General features: G+C 38.2%; 1 protein-coding gene across 39 annotated transcripts in view; it reads left to right on the forward strand.

Annotated features, from left to right (window-relative positions):
- Positions 1–27,389, forward strand: part of NRXN3 (neurexin 3) — a 1,503,251-nt gene that overhangs the window by 723,467 nt on the left and 752,395 nt on the right. For 32 of the 39 annotated variants that reach the window (XR_011533070.1, XR_011533071.1, XR_011533074.1 and 29 more), the window contains 3 exons: positions 177–367; positions 1,178–1,351; positions 14,294–14,413. Coding sequence is in view for 33 of the 39 variants with exons in the window: in XM_070594345.1 (XP_070450446.1) it covers positions 177–367; positions 1,178–1,351; positions 14,294–14,413 (485 nt within the window). In the remaining 6 variants the exon portion in view is untranslated. Of the gene's footprint in view, positions 1–176; positions 368–1,177; positions 1,352–5,525; positions 5,553–14,293; positions 14,414–27,389 lie in introns of all 39 variants that reach the window. The other 7 variants (XM_070594342.1, XM_070594343.1, XM_070594354.1 and 4 more) reach the window with 1 other exon arrangement.

Here is a 27,389-nt window from a genome sequence, read left to right on the forward strand (position 1 = left end):
GAAGTCTGATAGAATCAGATCTGACTATTCTTGTATCCTAAGTCAAGTCATCATTCTTCCTGCATGATGCCAGTTTAGTGTGGGGTCTTTGAGGCCCCCAGAGTCAGTTATACACACGTTGCCATTAAACCACTTCAGGGAAACTCAAATCATAGGGTGGTTTTTGTCACTCATAGGTACATACACTACGTGTTTGACCTCGGAAATGGTCCCAATGTGATCAAAGGCAACAGCGACCGCCCCCTGAATGACAACCAGTGGCACAACGTCGTCATCACCCGGGACAATAGTAACACCCACAGCCTGAAAGTGGACACTAAGGTGGTCACTCAGGTTATCAATGGTGCCAAAAATCTGGATTTGAAAGGTAAACCTTGCAAAGAAGTTTATCCTTCTTAGAGCATTGTTTACAATTGAAAAGCTGTTTCCACAGGCAAACTATAGGTTAGGTGCACCATGCAGTTTTGATACATCATGCCATATGATTTGACGTATTGTATTTTAACAACATTAAATTGTACCATAATGCAATGTATTCCATTTTTACTTAGACTCCTTCTCAAGGAACGGCTCATTTTCTCTGTAAATCTTGGGCTTGTCGGGGGCTGAGTGATGAGGTCATAAATGTCAAAATGTGGAGGAGCCATAATACAGAGGAAGGAATATAGGTTTTGGAATCTCAGCTGAATCATTTACTGCCTGGCTGACTTTGGTCAACTTCCTTAGCCTTGTTCACCTTCCGTAAACTTTTTTGCAAAATGAAGATAATAATTGTTACTACCTATATAGGCTGTTAGGAGTTTTGATGTAATAATGTCTGTAAAACTCTCATCATATTATTGGTAACAAGTACATAAAAAGCACTCAATAAATGGTTGTTTGGTTGAAAATGTTGTTCATCTTTACTTCGTCATAAAATGGGAACCATACTTACCTCAGAGAATAGATATGGTGATTAAAATTTGTGAGATGACGTGTATAAAATGAACGACACATAAGTGATTTTAGTTTCTTCTTTGTACAATGTAGAAACTCTGGTAATTATTTTGTTTATGCTATCCCCCCACCCCAGCTACATTACCATTATCTAAAAAATGGCCTAACGTGCATTGACTTTAGTTGACCTGGTCTCCCTAGTCTTTTCTCACTCACTTTTACTACCTACTTTCCTTTCCAGGAGACCTCTACATGGCCGGTCTTGCCCAAGGCATGTACAGCAATCTCCCAAAGCTCGTGGCTTCCCGGGATGGCTTTCAGGGCTGCTTGGCATCAGTGGACTTGAATGGGCGCCTGCCAGACCTCATCAACGATGCCCTCCATCGGAGTGGACAAATTGAACGTGGCTGTGAAGGTACAACTTTTCCTCTTTTTAAGCTACAGCCTTGTCGCAAGCACCAAGCCTCTTTGCTGCATCTGCCGGTGCCTCCTTCCTTGGTTTACCAGTCCTCTCCCATTCCCATTCACCATCCGACATTGCATTGCCATCAGTGTCCTCCTGTCACTGGCTGAGTATGTCAAGACATGTGCCACAGGCTCCGGGAATGTATGTTGGCAGATGTCTTCCAGTGTCACATACTTGCCAATGGAGGACTTTCCCTGGCATTGACATCAGGCTTCTCCTGACTTGTGCCTTTGCTTCCAGCATGGCTGAAGGGGCATCAGGGACTTTAATTTATATTTTAGTAGTTGGGGAGGTGTGAATCAGACTTTCATATGGGTGTCACCATTAATAAAATGTTTCTTATGTTGCGGATAGCAACTGCATAATTTAATGCAAATCCAGCAGGAGGTAGGAAAACGATGTCAGAATGGCATCATGAGGGAAGGGAACTAGTATTTATTGAGTACTTACTGGATGTCAGGCATCCTTAGGCAGTTTCTTAGTGTGGTACAGTGGAACAGCATGGGCTTTGATGTTATCAAGACCTGGATTTACATCCAGATAGTAGTTCTTGTTAGCTGTGTGACTTTTGGCAAGTTACTTAACCCTTCTGAACTATATCTTTCTTACCTGTAAAGTGGGACAATAAAACTTACCTTGGAAGATAATATATGCAAATCAGAGATATATGTAAAATGCCTGGTATGCACATCGTAGGTACTCAATAACAGTAGGACTATTGTTTACAAATATTATTTCATGTGAGACATCTAATAACATTGCATGCCCACCAATGCAGCACAACAAACCATGCTCAGCCTGTTTCTGTAGATGATCCACTGTCTTTTGAGATACTAATAATTTTATAGGTCTTGAGTCAGTTCTTTACTGTAAAAACAATCTAGTTTTAACCAGCAGAGGGCAGCAGTGAACATTTTCAGCCTTCCCCAGCCGCCTTGGGTAGGTTGAAAAGGTGCCATGCCACTACCTACCTTGAAAGGCAAAGAGGATGTCTGCCCAGCCACCAGGATCTATACATTCTTTTGTCTGGTTGAGTCTCATGGTCCTTTGTGCAGTATACTGTGTTTTCTTGTGTCTCTCATTAATTTACCACATCAAACCTGTTCATTCATCTCCTAAGTATCCAACTTCATTTATCACCTTTGCTATTAACCAGCTTCCATCCGGGTTCACTCACCACCTTAAAGCACATTTTTATAAAAAGCTTCCCATCAGCTTCTCAGGCTGATTTATAGTATGGAAGCTATTTCCCTTTGCCTAAGAGTCATTTTCTCATGTTGCACTAGTAATAAGACTGATTATCCCTATAACCCTTTCCAGTTTTCCTTTAGCCATAAGTATTTCTTAAATTCTGTGGGCCAAATATGGTGTGTGCGTATAGAGGGACAGGAGCTTGGGACTCACCAAGCACTTGAAGTAGCCACTTTGCTTTCTTCCCCTGAAAATGCACAATTGTGTTCAAGTCAAGAATTTTTGTCTCATTGGCCTGTTCTCAGTTGTTTCAGGGGTTAAAAAGCAATCCTGAGGTAGAGGCAGCATTTGGGAATTAAATTGAGTGTCTTAGTTTAGAAGATTGTGGAATGACAGTTATTCCAGTTTCCAGTTATCCTGGAATATTAATTATATCAGGTTAAATCATAATATAAAAGCAGGTATTAAAAAACAGAAGGCACTCTTCAAGAGTTGAGTGTTTTTATCATGCCATCCGCTCTTCAGATTTAAAAGTGAACAAGAATCATCCATTTACCTCTATAGCAGTGTTGCTGATAGAAATAGAATGTAAGCCACATATGTAAGTTTCAGTCTCCTAGTAGCTACATGTAAAAAAGGTATAAAGTAGCAGGTAAAGGTCTAGAGTAGCAAGTAGAGCTAATTTTAATTCTATGTTTTATTTAACTTAACCCAATATTTCTAAAATATTATCATTTCAGCATGTAAACAACATAAAATTGTTAATAAGACATTTTACCTTTTTTTCACATTAAGCCTTCAAAGCTGAATGTGTATTTTACACCTGCAGCAGCACACCTCAATTCAGACTACACACCTTTAAAGTGCTTGGTAGCCACATGCATCTGTGGCTACTGTGTTAGAAGCACAGTCGCATACAGAATATAAAAGTCGGGGTATAAGAAAATAACACTGTAGTATTGGATTAAAAGGAAGTCTAAACAAACTTTTACAAAAGTGGATTAAAATGTATGGAATAAAGGAGGGATGGATGTTACTTAAGAAAGCTTTAAGAGAAACAGTGAGAGCATTAGCGAAAGGAAATTATCTATCAGATTGGAGGAAATGCTCCTATCCCTTCCTACAGCTCTATGTGCAGTTTGGCATGACTCATCACATGCATTAGGGTGGGTTCTGACCTTCCGCTGAGTAGGGGTGATTGTTCAGAGCCTAATACTGTGACTTGATGGCTCTATCATTCGAATCTATGGCAAATCCCATGGGCCTAATAACACTGCACTCTATTGCCATGGAGATAATTACGATGGTTACCCGTGGAGCATTATGACTGCCCCACTGGGTGGATGAAGTGTAAGATGAATGCTGAGGGAAGGATGTCCTTGTTTGTTGTACACAGATGACTTGGATAATTAGCCTAAGTGGCCAGGAAAAATGGCCAAAAAGTGGGTTAAGGCATAAATTACTGCCATTGAAAGTTTGCACCATTGTGAATAAGCCCTTGTAAGAGATCCCAGGAGCTTTTTAGGGCACTTTGGAAGATGATGGGGAGGGAAACAAAGGGCACAAAACCTTGGAGAGATTGCAAAAAAGTCTCATTATCATTATGAATCTCTGTACATAGTATGGAAGCCTCACCCAGGCCTTTGAGTGTTAACAGTATGGGAATCATAGAAAATAGAACACATTTCTTGATTATCATTTCTGCATATAGAATAGGAAACAGGTAGGGATGAGGATTCATTACTAAAAACTAAGACCTGGATCTCTTCAAGATGGTAAATGAGTTTTATGCCCACATATCTGGGCTACAAAGGCCAGGATATATCATATGTTCTTGTCAAAGTCGTTGATAGTGACATTTCAAGATACCTAAGTAGTAAATGTGTTACTTTCCTTATTAAATCTGACCCGAGAGAGTCCACAATTATTTTAAAAACATAATAATCCACTACTCTTTGGCTCTCAATTATTTCTAGTAAGAAAGAAAATCTTGAACTAGGATTTGGTGTCTCTAATATATGCAGTGTATAATTTAGAAATTAAGTACAGTTTCATGACAACTCCTAGCCAACATCTAGCTTTGACTTGCAACCTCTCAATTTGGACTAGGAATTTTTAATAATGTCTGATTCAATACTCAGCTGGTAAATATCTCTTTCTACCTTGAGGCCAGCTTTGAGGCAGAGACCAAGGCACGTATTGGCTAGAAAGGCAATTCTACGATTGCAGATGGTAAACATCTGAGAGAAACACAGGTGCTTCATTTGGAGACTGAATAAACGAAAAAGTGAATAAATGAATAAATGAAAAGGACATTGGTTTGGGGCCTTTTTGCTCACAGCCATGTGGGTTTGGCTATATATTTATAAATTTAAAAAATTGAGCTCCTTAGTGTTCCAAAATCACCTTGATACAAACGCCCAATTCTAGTACCACATTCCTTAGTGGCATCTTCAGGAGGTTACAAGGAATGCTCCCAAGTGACTCTTCCATGCTTAGCTCCTAAATGTTCAGAACTACTTTTGTGGACCCCGTCTGGTTGGGCACATGTGTCTTTCAGTTTGGCCATGCACTACCCTGATTTCTTGATGTTTACCCTGACCGATGGAAAATCATTTCTCCAGACCATGTGCCTTGGGTTTGGCTGTGTGGATGTGGGGAGGCTCTTGTTTCCACTGCTTGTGCTTTGTCAAGTCCAGTGTTTCCCTGCCCTGCTCTGCTGATGTGGCTCTGACAAGGCCTGCTCCACCCTGGTCTGTGCATCCCCGTCTGTGCTGTCTCTGGAGAACCTGTAGGGCATTTCACTTGTCTGTTTGAGTGATGTTGGTTATGCCAATTGTATTTTCATTTCTGTAATGTTACCCTCGTTGACTCTACCTCTTACTAACCTCTGGTTATTGTTTTCGCCTTTTTTGTTCTTTTGCTAACAAAGTTGCGTTGACCAAAGCTGACCTGCAAGGTAGAGAAGGTTCTTGTTCCCATTACCTCTTTGGACTGAAAGATGCCCTATGTAACCCTTGGTATCTTTTCTTTAGAGGCCTTCAAGCTGTTACACCTCTTGGACAGCAGCAATTGTGGGGAGGGGGCTGAACCATGTGTTCTTCAGAAACAGTGGCAGAAAACCCAGATCAATGCATGAAAAATAACGACAAAGGCGAGACCTCTTGGAGATGGGAACATGATTCCATTTTGGGGGACCAAAGAGGTTTGACAGCATCCTATATTGTGACTACTCACAAACACATTAAACCACTTCTGGAAAGGTTAACGCCTCTCTCCGAGGAGTTGCCCAGGAGGGATTGGCTCCTTCTAATTTATTCGCTATAGAGAGAAGGCAGCCCTTGGAAAAAGAAAAAGGAAAAAAAAAAGACCACTTGTGGGCTTAATTTATTATTTTCTGGGTCAGGGAGGTCATTTCTCAGAGCAGGACTTCTGAGGGCTTGGACTCATCAAAGAGAATGCCATTTTCTCTTCACTCGTTTTAAAGAAATATTTTTAGACATTTGGGAGATATTAATGTCATTAAAACCTTCTGGAGATTTATGTTTCCTATTGGGAATTTTGGTTGAGCACTTTAATTTCCTGTTTTGTGATCTAGAGAAAAAAACACTCTTGGGGAAGAAGAGGATCTGTCAGTTTTATCCTGGATACCCTTTAACGTGCATCTCAGATGTCAGTGAATATCTACTGCAGAAAGTGCTTCTTCTACCATTCAAAGAGGCACCTTTCGAAGTCTGTCATGGTCCACTGGTCCATTCGTGTCAGGCTACTTTGACTCCGAATAGGAAGTCTGGAACAGGCATTTTAAGGATCTTTCAGCTGAGAGTTAAGTAGGGGATTGTGCCTCAGATGGCCTCTGTGAGCTTGCAATCAGCGCAAATTGTTAGAAGTGGTGAAGACAAAGGTAGATTTAAAAAAATTACTTTTCACCTGAGTGATCATTTACTTTGCTGTGACTTACTGGTTGTATGTCAGGTGGGTAACCAGTACAAGTGTCTATCTCTTAGGGGCACATCAACTAACTGAGATCTCTCTCTAACCATTTTACTGTAACTCTTTTTTCTTCATCCACTCTTAGCAGATTCACATATATACTGACATATAATAAAAATATTATATTTTTATTGGTGGATTAGTACTTTGTAAGTCCCAGGTAGCTGTACAATAGCTTTCTATTTCAAAGTATGTAGGGCCCTTTTGGTTATACTGAAGGCTGTCGTTTTTAGACATTCTGTTCAATTGTCAAAATAGGTCTTCTACATGTCACTCTGTAAGTGGAGGGGAGAGAGAACGGGGCAGGATTTGCTCTATAATGAGACAATCTAAGGTTGTCCAAGCTCCTTATGATCAAATCCATTAGATAATCTAGACAACTGCATCTCCTCCTCCTAGAGTTCACCATTCTTCATGGTAAGAACTATGTGGATTTTGAATTCCCAGAACCTAGTACGGGTCTTATTACGTCGGGACTCCATATATAGTAAAATGATCTTGAAGTTCCTATACAAAGGAAAAATGGTTTGTAGGAATCATACAAAGAACTGGTTGATTTCTATGCCTATTGTTAATTGTTGACCAAAGTGTAGATACAGATTTGGGGACACAATAGTTTGGAGTATCTTAACTTTCCCATTTGTAGAAGCAGTCTAGTCATCAGTATGGCTTTTATGTTATTACTCTGTTAACCCAAACTCTCTACCATTTTTGTAATGACTTGACAGTCTTTTTGTGTGTCGTAGGGGCTGTTATCCTTTGTAATTATCTTTGAGTCATCTTACTCTTTCCCCATATTATGGCAAAAAAAACCTTTTGGATGCAAATACCTTTACTTTTCATTGTCTTGATGTTGGAATATAGACCATTACTCATGCTGGCTTTTTCAGTCACAACTATGGGCATAGATAGTACTAAGTACCGTTAAGTGTGAAGGGCAGTAAAAACACATGACAAAGAAGTGAGACAGTCTGATATGTAAAGGCAAATGGTATTCAGAAGGAAATATAAGAATGGGGTTTAGGAAGTAGCATCATGAGTCTGGATAAGTCAACAGCTTGAGTCCTCTTGTTATCGAGTTGTTGGGGTGGTGTGTGTTTTTTTTAAAAAACTTTATTTATTTATTTTAACTCCTCCAGTGATTGTGTTGTTCATCTTAACAGGAACTCAGCTACTTCTATGTATCAGGTACTCAGCTGGGTACTGGGGTTACAGATGAGACACAGTCTCTGATTTCAAGTGGGTCAATAAGAGATCAGCCAATAATTAAGATGCAGAGTGAAAACTGCTATGCTAGAATGGATATGGAGCATGCTGTATGGGCATGGGGGAGGGCTTATTATTAATTAATAATAAGACAAAGAAGTAAGAAGATCTTGGGAACATAGTTGCTCTTAGGTCTTTCTGCCAATGAAATTTTATAATAACATTTAGGGTCCTGTTATCTGGCGTTGCTTAATCTTCTGTAAAACGGGAACTAGAGCATTCAATACTTAGCTCTATATGAAGAAAAACACTTGACACACTTAGGGATCATTGCTTTCTTATTTTAAAATTAAATAGAAATGCATTGGGTTTCTGCCGATTAAAAGGGATGATCTTATGTTGTCTGTAAATGACTGTCTTCAGAAAAGCCAAGAGGACCCAACAGTCTAAACATAAGAGCTATAAGAGTAGCTTTGCTGAAGAGACCAAGACATATATGCAGCTTAAGTAAGTAGGCTATCCCTAATGTCACGAATACCCTCCCTGAAGCCTCCCCACTTTAATTCTTATGTTTTAGCAGTAGAGACTACAGATTGCTCAGGAAGCTGGTAAGGGTCTTTCACACATATACACATATACGTACATACATATACACGAATACATCATATGTCTAGGTATATTCATCTTCCTTTTTCTATTCTTTATTTTTCCCCCTTCCCACTCAATTATTGCTCACTCATTCTTCCTCTAGAAACAACATAAATTTAAAAATGTAAAATTGGAAAGGTTTATTACCATTACTTATCAGGAATGGAAAGTAAAATTACAGGTGGAAAGTGAGCTCTCCTGAGACAATTCATGGCAACTCTCATAAGGCTCCTTCCCGTGGTAGGTGTGTTTTGTATGGGGTAGGCAAATTCTTTAGTCAGCTCAAAGTTCTGCTACAATGATGCTTCACATTCAGATTTCACTCATAGATTCTTAGCCCTTTGACAAACACTTCATGCTTTGAGATTAAAGATGATGAATATTGTTAAACCAGCTCCATCTGGTGACTACAACTAGGCTACCAGCCTTGGGCCTTTAGGATAAATGGATGTTGGGAACCAGACCAAGTTTATCACCCCTAGCCTCCCCCCGTCACCAAGCTCACCTCCCCCATATGGCCAATACCAGCTGGGGCTGGTTTAGAAATATTTATCCATTTTAAATTGGTATGTTTGAAGCATAGCTTTAGTTATGTCCTTCTTGGGCAACAACAGAGGGAAATACACTCTGATACAAGTGTCCTGTGCTTCAGGTAGCACTTCTGTCTCAAGGACCTGCAAGTGATAAAAGACACTCTGTCAACTTTTGATTTTCTAGACCGTGAAGAGGAGTTGCCAGAATCAGTTTGCATGTACTACAAAGGTAGATTTTAGCTGTAACAGGCATGAAATGACTGTCTGGGACAGTTCTTAAAGAGAAAAACAATCCCAAATTCAAGTAGAATGATGGGAAATTTGTGGCAGCCATCAAAGTTATCATCTGAAAAAACAAATTAAAAAAAAAAAGACACACTGTGATGCTTTCCAGTGAAAACAAACAGAACTGGGAGTTAGAAACCAAAGTACTAACATCACTGACAACTTATTTAGTCTTTTCATGTTTACTTCTGTCACCTTGTCACTTTTTGTCCTATACAAAGAAAAGTCATCATCTTTTCTCAAAAGGATGTATGACTATTTTAGTGAGGATTGACTACACAGCAAATACAGAAGTAGTGTACTATTCCCATAAAGGCTTAGTGCAGTTTTAAGCTATTAATAATATAATAAAACTTTCTAAATACGTAATTCCAAAGGTTTATGTTATCTTAAGGAATGTCTGGAATATTAGGTTGAATTGGAAGGATGTTTTAGATAAAATCATTGTTATTGAGTCCCTAGGAATTTCTGTTATGCTTATAAACATATGCATTTGATACAGATTTTTGTTTATATAATTGGACAAAACCAGATCATCCTCTTCATTCTTCATTGAATTTTGAACTGAAATGGCATTTGAAAATTTTTCTTGTAGAATAAAACTCATTCTTACGTTAGACTGTCATCTTTCTTGCTTGTAGGTCAGAAATACTTTAAGTTGCTCCTATTAATCCAATGGCAACACACACACACATACACATAGGCACACACACGTACACACCCCTCTGGCTTACCCACATCCACAGAGGGTAGGTGGATCAGCTGTGTAGTTAGTCAGCTTGGGTTTGAGACTGCACTCTGCTGCACGTTACCTGTGGAATCTTGCAAAACAATTACCTGTTCTGTGACTCAGTTTACTTTTCTGAAATCCTTGCCTTCCAACTAGATCAACAGTCAAAAAATTCTGTTATTTTTGAAGTTCTGGACGTCTTCCATGTGAAAATCATTCCTGTTTTTCTGATTCTTTAATACTTTTATTTATAATTGCCTCATCAGGTGTTTATGAAGATTAATTGGATTAACATCTAAAACACACTTAGTGCAGTGCCTGCACGTAGTACGTGCTTGTAAGTCCCTTGTTGTTCTGTCGTTGTTAGATCCTCTCTCTTATTTGTATAAGATCATTGTGTAACAATGGATGTTCAGTTAGAGGTATTGTTGAAGCTTTTCTTTTTTTTTTTTCCAGGGCATTCGGTATGTTTCTCTAATTTCTATTTTTTTAAATTTTGGAGTCATTGCTATCTATCAGAAATACAGATATAAGATCTAATCTATTCAGGAAAGGATGTACTTAAATAGTTTGAGGTAAGAATAAGAGCTTATATTATCATCTAGAAAGTATTTTAGAGTCTAGTCCAAACTCGCATTCATCCAACATGATTTTTGCATACTGTTCCTGGGCACTGGAGACACAAAAGAATCCTTGTCTCAACATCTAGTGAGATGGAATGAGTCTATTAGTTAAGTCAGAGGAGGAAATGTGGTCAATTAAATACCACCACCACCACCACCCCCATAAAAGTTTGATTGCAAGTAGAAAATTGCTTCTCTGAGCTGATACTGGTAAATTCTATGAGTAAATTGTTAGTTAGGAAAACCACTTGGCTTTAAGTCACAAAAGAACAACTTTATTTCTTTATTTTTTTGGTTCCTTTGTTCTTTCTTTCATGCAATAATATTTTCTGCACCCTTACTTTATACCAAATATTTTATCAGAAATTAGAGACATAAAGGTGAGCAAAACAGGTAAGACTTCTGCCACAAAGGGCTTATATTCCAGTAAGATGAGATGGACAATAAAGAATTTAATAAATAACTTAGATACAGACCATGTAATTGTTGTGAACTAAATAAACAGGGAGACTTGATGGAGAGCAAATGAAATGCTGGTGGGGACTACCTTAAATAGTATAGTCTAAAGAAAGCCCATTTTAAGCTGAAACTTAAAGAAAACAATGAACCAGTCATTTGGAAATCCATAGGAAGGACATTTCAGGACATGGGCCAATAAGAGCAAAGGATCTTGAGGGTAGGGATGGCCATGAACTGTTAGAGCAGAGGTTCTGGAATGTGAGCAGGCCTCAGAACCACCCAGATGGCTTGATTTCTGAGCCCTGTCCCCATTCGGTAGGTCTGTGCTTCTCACAAGCTCAGTGATACATGTGTTACTGATTTGGGGCCCACACTGTGAGCATGATTGTGCTAGAGAGGAACTGAGAGGAGGAAGGGATGGCTGGAGCATTGTGAGTTGGTGTTAAGGAGGAGGAAATGAAGCTGGAGAAGGAGGCAGGAGCCCTAGGACCTCAGCCTCAAAAGGAGGTACAAATTTAGTCTCTGATGGATGGAGAAGTCATTGAAGGTTCTCCTGGCTGTCACTGAAATGATTCCTGTTCTTAGATAATTACAATGTCGTCAATCTGAGGATTATCTGATTCTGCATGACACTCACCCCTTAAAGCATGTAAAACAAATTCTGTGGAATTTGGAAATAACTGGTAATTCCCTCTGTGTTAGATTCCTGACCAACCTTTGACAAATGGGACAGATTGCTTCCTTTGCAGAGCACAGAAGTTCTCCCACGCTCGGGTTTTGGAAATATCAGGGGGCCACAGGTGGGAAATCAGGGGGCTATGATTCAGATCGGCTCAACATTTACTGAAACCCTTTCTCTGCATCTGGCGCAGTTCACTTAGTGCAGCAAGGATATAACCAAGGCATATTACATGGTTTCTAACAGCAAGCAGCACTCAATCTTTTGGGGATAAATAGTAAAAACACATGAAACAATTAGAGGATTATATAAGCAGAGGACAGTGCAATGTGTATAAAGCGTTACATTGAATTTTATCATACGTAAATGTTAATGATGCAGTTAATAAATGCCATCGTCTCTAAGAAGTGGGACAACTGTTTGAAGTTACTGGTGAAGATTTCACATGGGGGAGGCATTCGAGCTAGTCCTTGGAAAATGGTTAAAAATTTGGCTAGAAGGGAGGGGAAAGGCATGGAAAAACCTTTGTCTTCAGATTTGATCAACATGCAGAGAATTATTGTGTTTTCCCAAGGGTTTTGCTGTTCTACTGCCTTTCAAGGGAAAGCCTTCCATGTGTTTCTGATTCTTGAGTACAATTGAATTACCAGCCCATTGTCTGCTGAGAGCTGTTTGGTCAGGGAGCCCCGTGGACTTCTCAGAAGCTTTTATCCTTTGAAAGAAGCTGTCCTGATTTGCCATTGTTAATGAAACTTGTACTACACAATGCTCAAGTTTAAGACCCACTGAGAACATGACCATGTACCTCTTTTCATCTCCACATGGGGGAACCACATGGCATATAGGAGCTCCAGAAGCTCAGCAGCGGTGCTGCTCCCCCAGCGTTAGGAATTGTCTTGAACTTTCTTATGTCATATTCTAGTGGCTTTGTATTAGGAGTGATGGTCTGTACTGCTTCCACCCTTCATGAATAAATACAAAATGTCCTGCCACCCAAAAGGTCAACCCTTTGTAGTCATGCTTCTCTTTTGAACATGCATCCTTAGGACCCCACATGCTAACATTTCAACATTCTGTGCCTAAGTGAGGCTTAGCTTGGAATTTGTGAAATATGCACTTATTGCAATGAATATGTTTTTGCTCTGTCAAGTGGTATTTTTGCATCAGATTCTAATACATTTGATGAGACAAGGGGCTCACCTCCTTTGCTGAAGCTCTCTGGGAAATTCATGGAGTTATCCTGAATATTAAGATATTTCCTGTTAGCTCAGATATTTTCAGAGGTATTGGTTTATCTTTAATTGCCAAGGTTAAGGCAACGATAGAAGTGAAAAAGAGAATGACTAAAGACCTAAGGAGAGAATTTAATGGCAATCTGTGAGGCAGAGATCACCAAACTTTTTCAATTGCTGGCTCATATTCACAAAAGATTTTGAGGAAGCCCCCAAAATAGGTATACTTATTTATTTGTTATATACATGTACCATTATGCTTATAGATTACTTGCATATGAAAGACACACAAATATAGAAATAATAAGGAGTGAATTAAAAAATGAGTGTAATTTCTAATATTTTCTTCCTATACCTCAAATAATTCTCTTTTGCATCCTGTGGTATATCCATACTCCGTTCAAGTACACTCTTCTATAAACCTATAGCGGTAGCATGGTGCAGTGCACCACCAGTTTGCAAACTTTAGGCTACATCACAATTTCCTGCAAGCTTGTGGATACACAGATTTCTGCCTCCCATCAAGGTTTCTAATTCAGTAGGTCTGGGGTAGAGCCCAAGAATTTGCATTTCTAACAACATCCCAGGTGAAGCTGGTCTAAGGACTATACTTCGAGAACCACTGATGTAGGCAACAGCTCAGGTCTCAGATCTTTTAATTACCAGATGTGTGACCTTGGGTAAATTATTTTACCTCTCTGAGCTTGGTTTTTAAATCTGTGAAATGGAGGTAATCATAATTACTTACCTCTTAGAGTCACTGGAGAGTTTAATGAGATAAAGTAGACAAAACGCCTAGTACTCCATGCTTATCACGTACAAAACACCAATACATGTTGGCTGCTATATCCTTACCCTCTTCCTCCTCCTCATTATCATCAAACATCTTTTTAGTGTCACAAAGTAGACTTTAGGGACTTTTGTGCTTTAATTCATAAGAATCATGGGAATGCATTTTTCTGCTTTAGCATTATGCGTTTAAAAGACCATGCTCCAGAAGAGAGATCTTTCTAGTTGAATGGTAGAGATGAAGCTCTTTTGCAAAGACTGCCTAAAAAAGAACAATGTGTTCAGCCCTCTCCCTTCTGTGTGTAACTGTTGATAGTTTGTGGCTAAGTGTGTATTTCTGTTGTCTTTTGTATATACTGAATTCTTGTTGCATGATGTAGAGTTGACATTTTTGGTGGTTGTGTCTTTGAATGTTTTGGGGCATGAGAATAGTAAATTCAAGTGATTGCTTTGAATCAGATTAATTTTTCACACTTCTCTCTCTCTTTTTTTCTTCTTTGCCCCTCTTCTTATGCATTACTAGGGCCGAGTACTACCTGCCAGGAAGATTCATGTGCCAACCAGGGCGTCTGCATGCAGCAATGGGAAGGATTCACCTGTGACTGTTCCATGACCTCGTATTCTGGAAACCAGTGCAATGATCGTGAGTACAACCTTTTCATGCTTGGGATTTTTTCAAAGAGTTCAGAGGTTTGGAGAAAGCTTAAGGGACGTTATGTAAATGGATGGCTCTTTTCAAAGGTTCACAAGCAATTTTCTCCTCCAGAAATCTGGAAAGTAAAGGACTAGTGTTCTTATGAGTAGAGCAAAGGGACATTCCTTTCTCCACAACGCTAGATGTTTTCCCTTTTGCTTACTTATATTTTTTCTTTAGGTTAGATTACCTGTGACTGAGAAACAAACAAACAAAAAAACCAATTCAGGCAATATTTTTGTTCTAAGGAGTTGAGTTTTCTGTTAATTAAATTATTTAAATAATTTTGAGATTCTTCTATTTGCATTGCTTAGAATTTAGAGGATATTTAAGGGATGTAGCTATTTTCTCAAAAGGTCTGAGTTTAGAGAACTTCTTAGACCTTCAAAATGATGAAAATGTTCAGAGTTTATTATTTTTTCCAATTAGAAATGTTTAAAGCATTCTCAGAGATCTTTCAAATGTAAGGCAGAGATGTTCTCTGACTAAATTTATTGATATCTATTTGGTTTATGTATATATAGTCATTCCATTTCTATATACATTTCCATTTTGTAAGTATCTTTATATGTATATATCTGTGTATTTGCTTCATATTGGAAGAAAGCCAGTTGTTATTTTTGTTCACCGGATGCTTCAGGCGCATCAGCTGTTTCAGTTCTAGGAAAAGACTGATTTCATGAAGGTGATTCTAGCACTGATGGTGGAAATATTTCAATGCTGTGGGAATCTATAACCTGTGTTCTTCATTTCCTTCTCATGTTATTTTCCTAACATGGCCACTTCTAAAGATAAGCAAACATTTGAAATTTCTGAATACCTATTACAAAGAGATTTGTTGAAAATCCCTGACTTAGTGAATGGGCCTTACTGACCTTCAGATTTTCTAAACACAGCCTTCATATGTAGGAATTTGTTTTACAATCTGAACTCATAGTCAGTTGGCTTCTTGGTTTTATAAAAAAGATACATGATGTTGTCTGAGAAAATACTGTCATACTATAGTTTGCCCATGTGGGAGCAGTCACTAATTACAATGCCGTCATGTGTGTTTGGTTTTCCTTGATTCCTTATTTCTCAACTTTATTTCCCTGTGTGTAGTCTGTTAGTTTCTTTTCCGTTTTTCTCGTAGCTTTTTGTCTTTATATACTCTGACAATCTCTTAAGATACACTAAGGAGAAACAAGTGGAGAATCTGGTAATATAGAGAGAAAATTCTTTGATATTCATTGATCTAAACTTAACCATATGCCTCTATGTCTGTAACACAAAGGACATACACTCTGCAGAAGATTTTGGCATCAGATTGCTCTTTCCAAGAAATTAGTACTATTGAAAGTCTTGTTTCCATATTTATGATTTGGAAATACTGTTCCACTCTTAAACAAGAGGTTATGGACCCATCCAGAGTACCTTTGGAATTGTGCTATATGCTCTTTTTTTTCCCCTCCAATTTGTCTGCATGGGGCTCACTAGGAAGACTTTTTTCACTAAATGGTGGCATCATGCTTCTTTATCCTCACATATTTATTCCATATCACACATACATACCACTCTCGGTAGAAAATGGTCAGAAAGAGACTCTGCACACAGAACAGGTGGAAAGGTAAGTTACTCTAACTGCGGTGAATATGCACAGTCTTCAGAAGGTATGTATGTATTTTTCTCTCACTGACATGCTCCTTTCTACCACCCAAGCTAGGCATTGTTTTCTGCTAAAAATCAATTAGGATTGATTTTATGGTTTCCAGCTTTCTATGATTGTTTCTGATTTTGTTAAGAGCAGATTGCGTCTCAGTCCAGGATGAGGACTATCGTGTTATCTGTCTTTAACAATTTGTCAATATACAATGAAGTACTAGGATGAGAATTGGGAAAGATTAGCTTTCTTTTGTGGCAGCAGCTTCTCATCCTTCAAAAATGTTTCTAAGATATCCAGGCTTAGGGTAGTCTATTTTGCACTTTATTCTGTAAATGATGCAGTTGAATTTTTGATTGTAGAAGACCCCTGAGCTAAAATCACTAAAAGAGTCTGCTTGCTTAGTTTCCTCTTGGAGAGTAGACCAGGGCTTCTAGGATTGGATGACGGTTTGGAAATGCGAACAAGTACATTTTACTTTCTGGATGTGAGGAATGTATAGAATTCAAATATATAGGATGTAATTGTAAAGTTTGGATAGAAACTTTTAATGAAACCCTACCAAATGTATCAAAATGGTAGGCTTCTTAACGTTGTTACAGTGGATGTCTCTGCATCTAATGATTGACATTGAAAGAACTTCTCTTTAGAACTAGCATCAGAGTCAGTTTGTTCCAACTAGGAAATCAGCCTCACTACTTTACATCATAGGTCGTTATTTTCTATATCAACCTTGACCCTTAGAGTTTTAATTTGCTACTTCATCTCACAGACATCATCAAAATGAAGTTACCTGTCTGATATTTTACGTGCCTACCTGTGTTAGCAAATTCTTGGTAGTTTAGCTTGCACCAGGACTTGAGTGTTAGCCCTTGGTGTTCCCATAGAGTTAAACAAAGCTCATGCTTATCGTTGGCAAAGGCAGTGGGGGGAAATGCAAAGAAAGGAGAAAGGAGAAAGTAAGTGAATGGAATGGAAAAGGAAGAAGAATGAAGGAAGGAATATAGAGAAAACCAGGATTTGAGTCTTCTGTGAAAGAGCACAGAGGCCATTAGTAATTGCTTTGATAACATACATGCCACAGGTGACCTACTTTTGACCTAAATAACAGAAATTGGGCATGGCATTATAAGTGGAGTATCATCAAGGATATCTGGCCTTTACCCAATTCTTGGGAATAGTATATTCTGAAGAATGTTGCATATATATACAGTAAATTATATTTCTTAAAATGCTGTCATAAGACCATGTGAATTGATTAGAGATTCAATCTAGTGGCAAAAGGCATTTTTTGGGGAGGAGGACCTCTCATTTTCCGTGAGCTGTTTCTCAGGACAGCAAACTCATCCTCAATTAGCAGAAATGAAAACATCTCAATTTATTATTGCACATGCAAGAATAGACACTTGTTCAATAGAGAAATGGCTAGGCTACGATATTTTCTAAAATGAAGTGCCCAGTTCATCATGTGTAGAAAAGTTAATTATATCTGGGGATGTCTTTCAAGTTCCTAAAGATATGTCTGCATTTTGGAATCTTCTTCCCTTCTCCTGGCATTGGTTCTGTCACTTATGACTTATTTTTTCTGGCCTATTTGCCAAATTTGGCATTTGCCTGACAATTTTGAGGTACTGTCACATAGATATGGCCTCCATGAATAGAGTTTACATTTAAAAACTGTATCTCATTTAGTATGAGTACACTAAGCCTGGATGATTTTAACTTTATTCTGTCATTCTTTGTGAAAGCGTGATGCGCTGATGGAGGCAGGGGGTGAATTTAAGTTTCATTCTTCTAAACATAGATGCAAAGCTGATACAGTGGTCATGAAGGTATGACATATATTCTCTGTGGCTGATTACCTTGTATAAGAGCAATTCATATATACTGGATAGAAAACAAAAATCATCTGATTGGAAACAAGTATAATTGTATTAAGACATGAGTTTCCACCATTTCATGTTATGGTAAAAATCATGGAGAGTTTCCTTTAGGTGACTTTTAGAGCTGTTTTAAAACAACAATGGACAAAAATCATCCCAGAAGCACTTTTGAGTTCAATAAGTTCAAATCTACAGAAGGACACACAAGTAACATTCTCCAAAGGAAACCTTCTGTTCTTCTGAAAAATTCAAAACAGAGGGGGCTGACTTCTCAGAGGGTGGGTACTGCCTGAATGCCAACTTAATGACACAGTGCTGGGGCTACATTTTAAGAACAACAAAAGAAATGGAGCCCTACAAAGGTTCTTATAGGGATATTCATTTTGGATATTAGGTTATTATTGGTATTTTACATCAGGCCTGAGAACCTGGGCAATTTCAGTACGTTGTAGCCATTACTCCATCAGGCGAATCCAGAATCCCATTCTCATATTGTGTGGAATGCCACCCCCAAAGGCAGCCTGTGGTTGAGTTCTTTTCTCCTTCACAACACTGCAAAATGTTGCACAAAATCCAGCTCACTTGTGCATACCCACACATATACAAGGAGTTGCAATTTGGGGGGACTTTGAAAATAGCAATTTTGAACACGTCATATCCATCCTTATCACCATAGTTACCTTTTAGCATGTTCATGACAACTGTTTTGTATACAAATTACACACAATTTTGGAGTCTCGTTATTGCTTCTGTGCCCTAGAGAAGTGAATGAGGAACAGTCTGTGGCATGTAAGTCTCTAACACACATCAAGTTCCTGGATTCAGAAATCAGGTGTGTATAATGGCTTTGTGGAGTGAAGAGAAGAGAATGAATGTGGGTCCTCAGTCCACCCTCAGCATCCAGCTACCTGCACTACATCACTAGTCATACATTGCAGGCTCCTTGTTGGAGAAATTGCTAGGTTCACACTGGTATGTGATAATAGATGTTCTTTGCTTGCAACAAATCAATAGCAAGCAGCTGTGGATCGTGCAGATGGTGGAGTGTGAAGCGCCTTTTCAGCCAGTTTTCTGCTGGAGTGGCTATTAAGCTTCACTGTTGGCTATTGATTGGCCTTTTGCTTTTTATTTATTGTGTGGGTTTATTTTTTTTTAATGTAGGATGATGTATTGATTAAATCTGTTAAAAACACATTTCCAATTCAGGCTTCAGAAAAAAAAAGCAATGTATGCATTACTTAGTGTATAAACAAGGTGACAGATGTTTGTATGCTAATTCCTTCTCTTGGGTTCATATAGGTACCCTGTTTTGTGTACCTATATGTTATGAGCCTATGTTGTTATTTTTATTGCATTAATTTTCAAGGATAACAGACTATAATACATCCTTGTTTCCGGTTATGTGTTTATACCCTATCTCTGTTTTCAGGCTCTGATTATCCAGCAAATAGGCCATATTTGAGAAGCTGACTATTAAGACAGTTTTTGCTGCTTCGAACACACTTTATCATTTATTATTTATTCTTATTTTCAGATGTGATCAGGAATGAGATACTGTCCTGTTCTCAAAGACATTACAGTCTAGTAGGGGAAAATACACAGGAAAGTGCTTCAGTAGAAATATGAACAGTATATAGTGAGGAGTCATAAAGTGGAGTGACGTCAGCTGTCCCTGGGGTTGACACTCCAGCAGGAAAAGCTGCTGCTATTAGGAAAGTTTTCATTGCCGAGTGAGTCTTAAAAAATTTGGAAGTATTTCATGGGCAAATATTGGATAAAAGAAGGTTGGAAAGGAAAGACAGCAGTCTAACAATGCAGAGAGAAATATGCGACGGCCACTGTTAACGTTCTGGCTATTTCCTTCAGGTCTTTATTCTAAGCATTTGTATGGTTAAGATCACACACTGTTTAAAATTTGTGCTTGGCTTTATTTTGTTTAACATTGCATGCTACGCATTTTTCAAAGGATAAAAAACATTATTATATTTTCTGATCTCCTTTAGTAGGATGTACATTGTGGTACTCAGTTCTTTCAGGGAAGAATCTCCCACCCTGAATCTACTGCTGGGTTCTGGATGTAGACCTAATAGGCCCCCAAATTTGATTTATTTCATTGAACCATTGGTGGACATTTATCTTGGAAATTTATAATGCACCAAATATTTAAAAGATAGATTTGTTAATGTATATGACATTAAGTTACACAAGATATCATGGCATTCTCATTACGTTAATTGGCTTTAGAATCAAATCATTTAAATGCCAATTCCAACTCTAACACTGTGATAGTCCCTTAGCCTCTAGAAGCTTTGTTGTAGCACAAGGAGTATGATAGGTACTTAATAAAAGAAGTAGGGATAGTTTTTATTATAAGTAATAATATTTGACATTTGTCAAGTCCTTATTATGTTCCTGGTATTCTACTAAGAACTTTACAAAGATGGAAGCCCTTTAGTCATCTCCAAATTCCTAAGAAATACTATATACTATTGTCCTGATTTTAGTAATGAGAAAACAGAGGTCACTCAGGAAGAAGCTGAGTGAGGACTTGAACCCGGGTCCGTTTGACATGAGAGCTCACATTGTTATCAGATTTGCTTCTACTTAGTAATTATAAGAATAATAACAGTTTAACATCTTCACTAATTACTAGACAAGAGTGCTTAAAATTCCAGGTGGACAAGTCTTCACGGACAACTAAATTACATAAGAATGTAGGGCTGGAAAAGAGAAGCTCTGTGTTCTTGGTTGTTAATTTTATCATATTCTGGAATTCTGAACACTTTGTATATTTCCGTATTAATACTCAGATGAAGCCATTTAATTAGAATATCTTCAAGTATTCTAGAATTAGACTTACAATATCCCCCCATGTCCCCAAATATTTACATTTTCATTCTCTGTTGACGTAGATCTTTTGATTTCCACTTTCTTACTTTGTTGCAATCCTAATACATGTCATATAGCCTAGTGGATGAAACCATTGATGTGAAGTGTATGGCCTGTTTTGAAATCTTGACTCTATCACTTAATAGCTATTGTACCTTGGACAAATTAATTAATTCCTCTGTGTCTCTAAAATGCAGCTATTTATAGGTCCGATCTCATAAGAATGTTGTAAAGATAAATTGAATTCGCAATTTAAGACACGACCTATAATAGCCCCTACAGAACTATTGACTACTCTTCGATGTAATTTTCAAAAAGTTAAAAACATGACTCATGCAATTATAATTTCCGTAAAGTTCAAAACACAACTCATATAAATATAGAATGAATGTGTGCCAAATTTATTTAACTCCTTAATTAGGCAAACAACAAGATGGTGAAAGTGTAAGCAACAAGATGGCAAAAGAATATTTGAAGAACTGGATATTTCTAGGCATTAAAAAGAATATTAAAATACAAATTTATGTTAAATATAAATATAAAACTGATGAATGTCTCATAGGGCAAAAAGACTTTAACCTCTGGTGTTATCTTTTCTACTGAACATTCTATCTATACTGAACAAAAATCTAGAGGTTAATGTGTCATCTCACATTGTCACAGAGTGTGGGCCCCAGTTAATAGTAAGTATCAATGTCAAACACAGGTAGATCTCCTAAAGATATGGGTGGATATGTTAAACAGTGTCCCTGTAGATACCGAAAGGAACATGGCTCTCTTCTAGCCTTTTTTCTAAGTTTTGGATAATTTCTACTAATAGTATTATGATCTATTTAATATCAACTACTTTTTTGCCTTGAATACCTCTCTCATACACAATTACCTTTTATTTTTTAACCATTTACCTGTGTGCCAATCACTGTGCTGAATTCATGATGTCATTTTGTCATTTAAATGACCCTCAAAAGTAAATACTTTTATGATACCAGTTTCACAGATGAAAAAACCGAGACACGGAGAAGTCAAGTGTTTGTTCAAGATCACAAAACTATTAAGTCGGAGGACAAAGATTCAGAGTTATATTTGACCACAAAGTCTCGGCTCTTGACTGCCATCTTCTGATTGCCTCGAGGAAAGCTTCTTAATGAAAACTCGTCTGACCACATAGGGATTTAGACTCAAATTAGCCACAGAGCTTTACTGCTTTTATTGCATCAATTACACTGTAATTTCCAGTGTCCACATTATTGGGGGGGGGTGGATATTTTTCACATTTTACTTCATTCGTTTTAAATAACGGCATCATTAGGACTGGTCTGCTAAGGTAACAAGATCAGAAGTTCCTTCAAGCAAGTGTCATTTTGCAGTTTGGCAGGTCCAGGCAGGAATAAGCTGAGACCAGAGAAGTCAGTGAGGCTCCGAGGAGCAGCCTGGACCATAGTAGGCAAGATCCAGAAGGTAAGACAGACACAAAAGAAGCATTCATGAGTGGGAAGCGCCAAAGTTAATGCCTGAAGTTATTTCTCTGCATCTGTTTTTTATTCCTGGGCCCACAGATATTCAACGTAGCTGAAAGGAGGTCAGGGGATAGCAATTAAACACAGAGTTTTCTGAGTGCAAGGATGAAGTTTCTAGTAGTCTCTGGAGCAGTTTCATAGATGCAGGTTTTAGTTTCTTGCCCATTGGAATCACTCTTCTTACTTCTAAGTTCTCCTGATATCAAGAAGGGATGATTTTGTACCCAAAATCTGCTGTATTGCTGACATTAATACACATGTAATATCAAACAGATTCAACAAGAGCCAGGACTGCTTGCAGCTTTTGTTTTGCACAATCTCCCGCAAAAATGAGCTGGAACTCAAAGGTAAAACATTAGTTTCTGCAAATTCCAGTTCACATTTGGACCTAAGGTTCAAGGAGAAATAGTCTCCACAATTTAGGGTCCTGTAGCTTGTCAGGGATTATTATGAGTTGTTGGAATCTGTGGCCTCACTAATTTCATTTCAGCAATCTTCAGCATGCTATATGTGTAGACCACTTTTATTGCTTATGTTTAATGATAGCCCATTTATTTCTCGTGTGCTTGGCTAGTTACTTATTGATGGTGATGGCAATAATCCACTGAGAGCCTATTGGTTCATAAAAGATAATTTTATATTACCTTGTTAGTCACATACAGGTACAATTTTAATGTATTTTTCAATATAGACGTAATTTCCTACATTTATTTCCATCTACATTTATTTGCTCTTACATGTAAAAGCAAAAAAGATGTAAACTATTTTATCTTCTCTTGTAAAATAGAGTTAATAAATATAGTTTGGTTCCCTCCCCTTTTGTTTTCCCCATAACTTACTTTTGGAGGGGGCGTTAACACCCCAGTTAAGATAAAGGACAATTTCATCCTCCAGAGGCTTTCCTTGTGCCCCTTCTGGTTAGTCCTTCTCTTTTCTCAGGTCACTACTCTTTGAATTTGTATCAGCATACATGAGTTTTGTCTGTTGTTGAATATATGTAAATAGAATCATACAGTATGCCATCTTTTATTTCTGTTTTCTCCAGCTCCACAGAATGTGTTTAAGATCTGTCTGTATCACTGTGCATTCTAACTGCTTTGCTCTCTCCTGACTCTCAGCTCCATCTTCTCATTTGAAGGAGGCTGTCAGGCTCCACCTGGGATCCCTCTCCCTGCTCCATTGTGCAGACATTCTCCTAAGGCAGTAAGCTGGGATAATCTTAGGGCTCACCTTGTTTGTCTTCTCCCTCTCAGGAATCACTCTCCTTCTTTGCTTGATGTCCAATGTCTTGCAATCCATTGTTTCACATTTGCTGTCTTTTTCCTGGTTGTTCCAGGTCGATCATGGATCCAAACTCTAATACTCTATCTAGGTTGGAAGTAGACATCGACCTGTTTCTTCTTACCTGACTCTACCTGTATACTTTGAGACTGGCGGAGTAAGGGTGGGAGGGATGACAATATAACATAATGGGCTATGCTCTAAGCCACATCCTCTAGGCATGATTTGAGGCTTTGCATTAGTCCTGGAACAGCCCTGGCGGTATAGAATATTCTAGGACCTGGTTTTTTGGGGGCAGTGGTTGGGGAGGAGTCCTTCAACTCTAGTTATAGGTTGTTTGCAGTCAAAGAGCCTTCTGCAGCCAAAGAAGCTGCACAGTTAGTTAAATACCTGCAAATGTGTCTCCATCAAGCGTTTCTTCATCTGATTTTCTATTCTGAGGTCCCCATTGCTTTTTCCCTTCAGTCCCTCTGATAATGCTTGATTAAGCTCATCGGGTACAGGATTGATTTGGCTCTTACAACCAGTGGCTTTTATGTTCTTTACCTAGAATTATAGTTTGTTTTCTCACCTACCTTTATCCTGTGGATCTTTGCCGCCTGATCCATGTCTCTTTGCCAAATGAAATTAAGAAGTGTTTTCAAACAAAAATTTGGAGACTTCAGGAACGTGGAGGTGTTTCTATGCCAGGGAGTGTTTTGGGCACTGACTGTCTTTATTTTAATCTTTAGATGCTGGTATGCACTTATGATTTTGATGCATGTCTATGAAAAGAATGATGGGACCTTGCATTATTGATGCTTTTTAGTTTTAACTGAGTTTTTTTGATAATTAAGATTGTACAGGCTCACTGTTGAAAATCTGGAAAATGCATTAAAGTATAAGGAAATAGAAAAAACATGCATCCTTTTACCAATTGTTTATATGACCTTGTTTCAGAATATGCACAGTGTCAAGCACATAATAGATATTCAAAATATATCTGCTGAGGAAATGACTGAGCCTTGCATATTTTCAAAGTCTGAGTTGTGCAAAAGTCCTAGTGTTCTTTTCATGAAATGAATAGCATTTCTACCAGGGCTAGATGTTTTCTTGCCAGAAGGAATGTTTTAGACATGCAGAAATTATAATGAGCATCCCAGCATACAATTTTCTTCTTCAGATGAAAAATGAAAATGTCAAGATGTTTTCATTTCTTTTCTCTCTTGCCCTTATCCCTTCTCACAGAAAGCCTTGCAGTTTCTGAGCAGTTATACATAGGCGCATCTACCTACCAGTAAAATGGTTTTGTAGTGGATTATAGTTGGAGGGAAAAGGACCTTATAATGTAAATGGGAAAGGGGCCTCTTGGGTCCCAGGCTTTTCTGTGGCATCAACTTTCAAAGAGACATTGTGGTTTATTTCACGTGATGAAATTTCTTGCAAGAGTCTAGTACTCTAGAGGTCTATCGAGACAGTAGAACTCTTTTGCTTTTGCATCATTCATAAATTTCTTCTGAGTTTTATGTTGACGCAAGGTAGTACCATATGAGAAAGGACTTAGATGCACTGTATACTGAAAAACATAACACGCAAAGATTTCTTGATTTTTGTATATCCTGGTTACAAAAGTTTTGTCTCTGCAAGAGAATTCAGCCAAATCTAGTAAATTCTTTGCAACCACTCTCAGGAGTATTGATAGGAAACAATAGCATCTGACTCAGGCATTACTTCCTAGTAAATTTACTGTATGCTTTTGTAATCAGCTGCCAACTAAATCTAAAATTGCAGTTGTACCCAATATCCTTATATGAGTAAAACCAAATACATGTTTATATAAAGAAAAATAAGTACACGTGCATATATACGTGTTATAAATAAATACAAATTTCCTTTAGGATTTTCTCCAATTGTTCTGAAACAATTTATGTACCCAAATACTTTTGTTTCTGTGTCTTACAGAGTTCTGTGTGAGCTCTTGGTTGCAACTCAGTCAATTGGCAAGTTGTGTATTTCTGTCATTGTAAAGTAATGTGTCTACCTGGGTCACAGATCAGGTAGCTGCCTGCCTTTGAGGATATTTGGCAGAAAGCCACTTCACCCCATACGAATACTCAATATTTGGGGCATAATTTTATCTCTGAAAAAGAATTTAAGCAGAGAGATGTCATCTGGGATATATTTATCCTTAAGAATAATCTTTCTTTCTCCTCTCCCTACCTAAAATTCCCATATGGCTCCCTCATGCTGGCACTCAAGCATATCATCTAGTTAAAGCTCACATCAGTGCCCTGACACTGGGGGGCCTTTGGAAAAGGGCCTACAGTTCAACACACATATCATCACACATGTCTGTTGTCCCTGACTCATGAAAAATCCTGAGAACGGAGGAAATGGGAAAGAATGTATTAAAACAAGCGAGTTTAGCCAAACAAACTGTTCGTGTTGGTAGAGGCTTTATTCCAATCCCCACAACGCACCACATGTATTTACAACATCTAACTTATTTAATTTGCATTTGGATTAATTTAGCATATTTTCCTATTATATAAAGTTTAATGAACAGTAAACACAGCTATAACGAAATCTCACAGCTATTTCCCAGTGTGGGGTAACATTTTGCATTTAGTTATATTTGGTTTCCTAGGTAATATTTGATTGTGTCTGTATTTCCTAAAGCTGCATCTCTTGTCACATGGAATGTTTGGGTGGCAGATTCTTCAGACATAGAGCAAGGCTGAAAGGAGTGGTAAGTTGAAACTCTTGAAGCCATGGTTGGGAAAATCAACTGGGCAACATAGGGTGTGTTAAAAATGATTCTGCCTGCTGCTTCCCTTGGCAGTCTTTGAGCTCCCCGTTGTTGGCCTCCCTGCTTTTATTTCTGAAATCCTTCCTGTGTACCAGTTCCAGATTAATCTTCCCAGAACACCATTTTTGTCTTATCACTCCTCTGCTCACGAGCCTTCAATGGCCTCCTCTTGTTGTAGTCTAAATCCTACTTTTGGTTTCCAAGGTGTTCAACAATCTGCTTTTTAAAATCTGTCTCTTGAACCAAGTTTTCTTTAATATTTATGGCTTGTGTGCCCTCTAATAAGGCCAGTGTTCTCAGTGTCACTAGCATACTCTGTGATCATTATGCTTCCGTGCCCTCGCTGTCTAGTTTCTCCCTGCTGAAAGGCTTCCCTCCCCTTCTCCTAGCTTTTCAAATCCTATACAGTCTTTAGGGTCCAAAACTCCTTGAGTTTTCTCTAACCACTTTCATCCATATTGATCTCTTCTCCAAAGTTCTATGGCATTTATATTCAGAACTGAGATACAGCATGGCCCAGCTGCTAAAGGGGGATTAGTATGGACTTGAGAATAAAAGGTGGGTTCAGATCTGCCTCCTTTCCTTCCTAACCAGGTGGCCTTTGGCAATTAATCCACCACCTCACAATATGTACTTTGCAAAAGTCCCAGTTTTGTTAACAGGATTAGAAGTAACAGATGTAAAACAGTGTTGGAATTAGGAAAGAGTTTTTGTAAGGTTCCAGGTAGCAGCTTAAGTTGAAAATGTAAACTTTCTGTTAAAGAAGAATGTCACCAATAAATAAAACAGGAAGAATTACCACTTATGTTATAAATTTACCCTATTTCCTAGAGAACCAATTTGTCTATTTTGTGGTGACTATAGTTTCCTCTAGAGCAGAAGTTCACTGTGTCTTGCGTGGATGTGGGTGGTAGGGTTGATAGGATTA

Source organism: Equus przewalskii, chromosome 25, assembly GCF_037783145.1.
Source record: "Equus przewalskii isolate Varuska chromosome 25, EquPr2, whole genome shotgun sequence".
Lineage (NCBI taxonomy): Eukaryota > Metazoa > Chordata > Mammalia > Perissodactyla > Equidae > Equus > Equus przewalskii.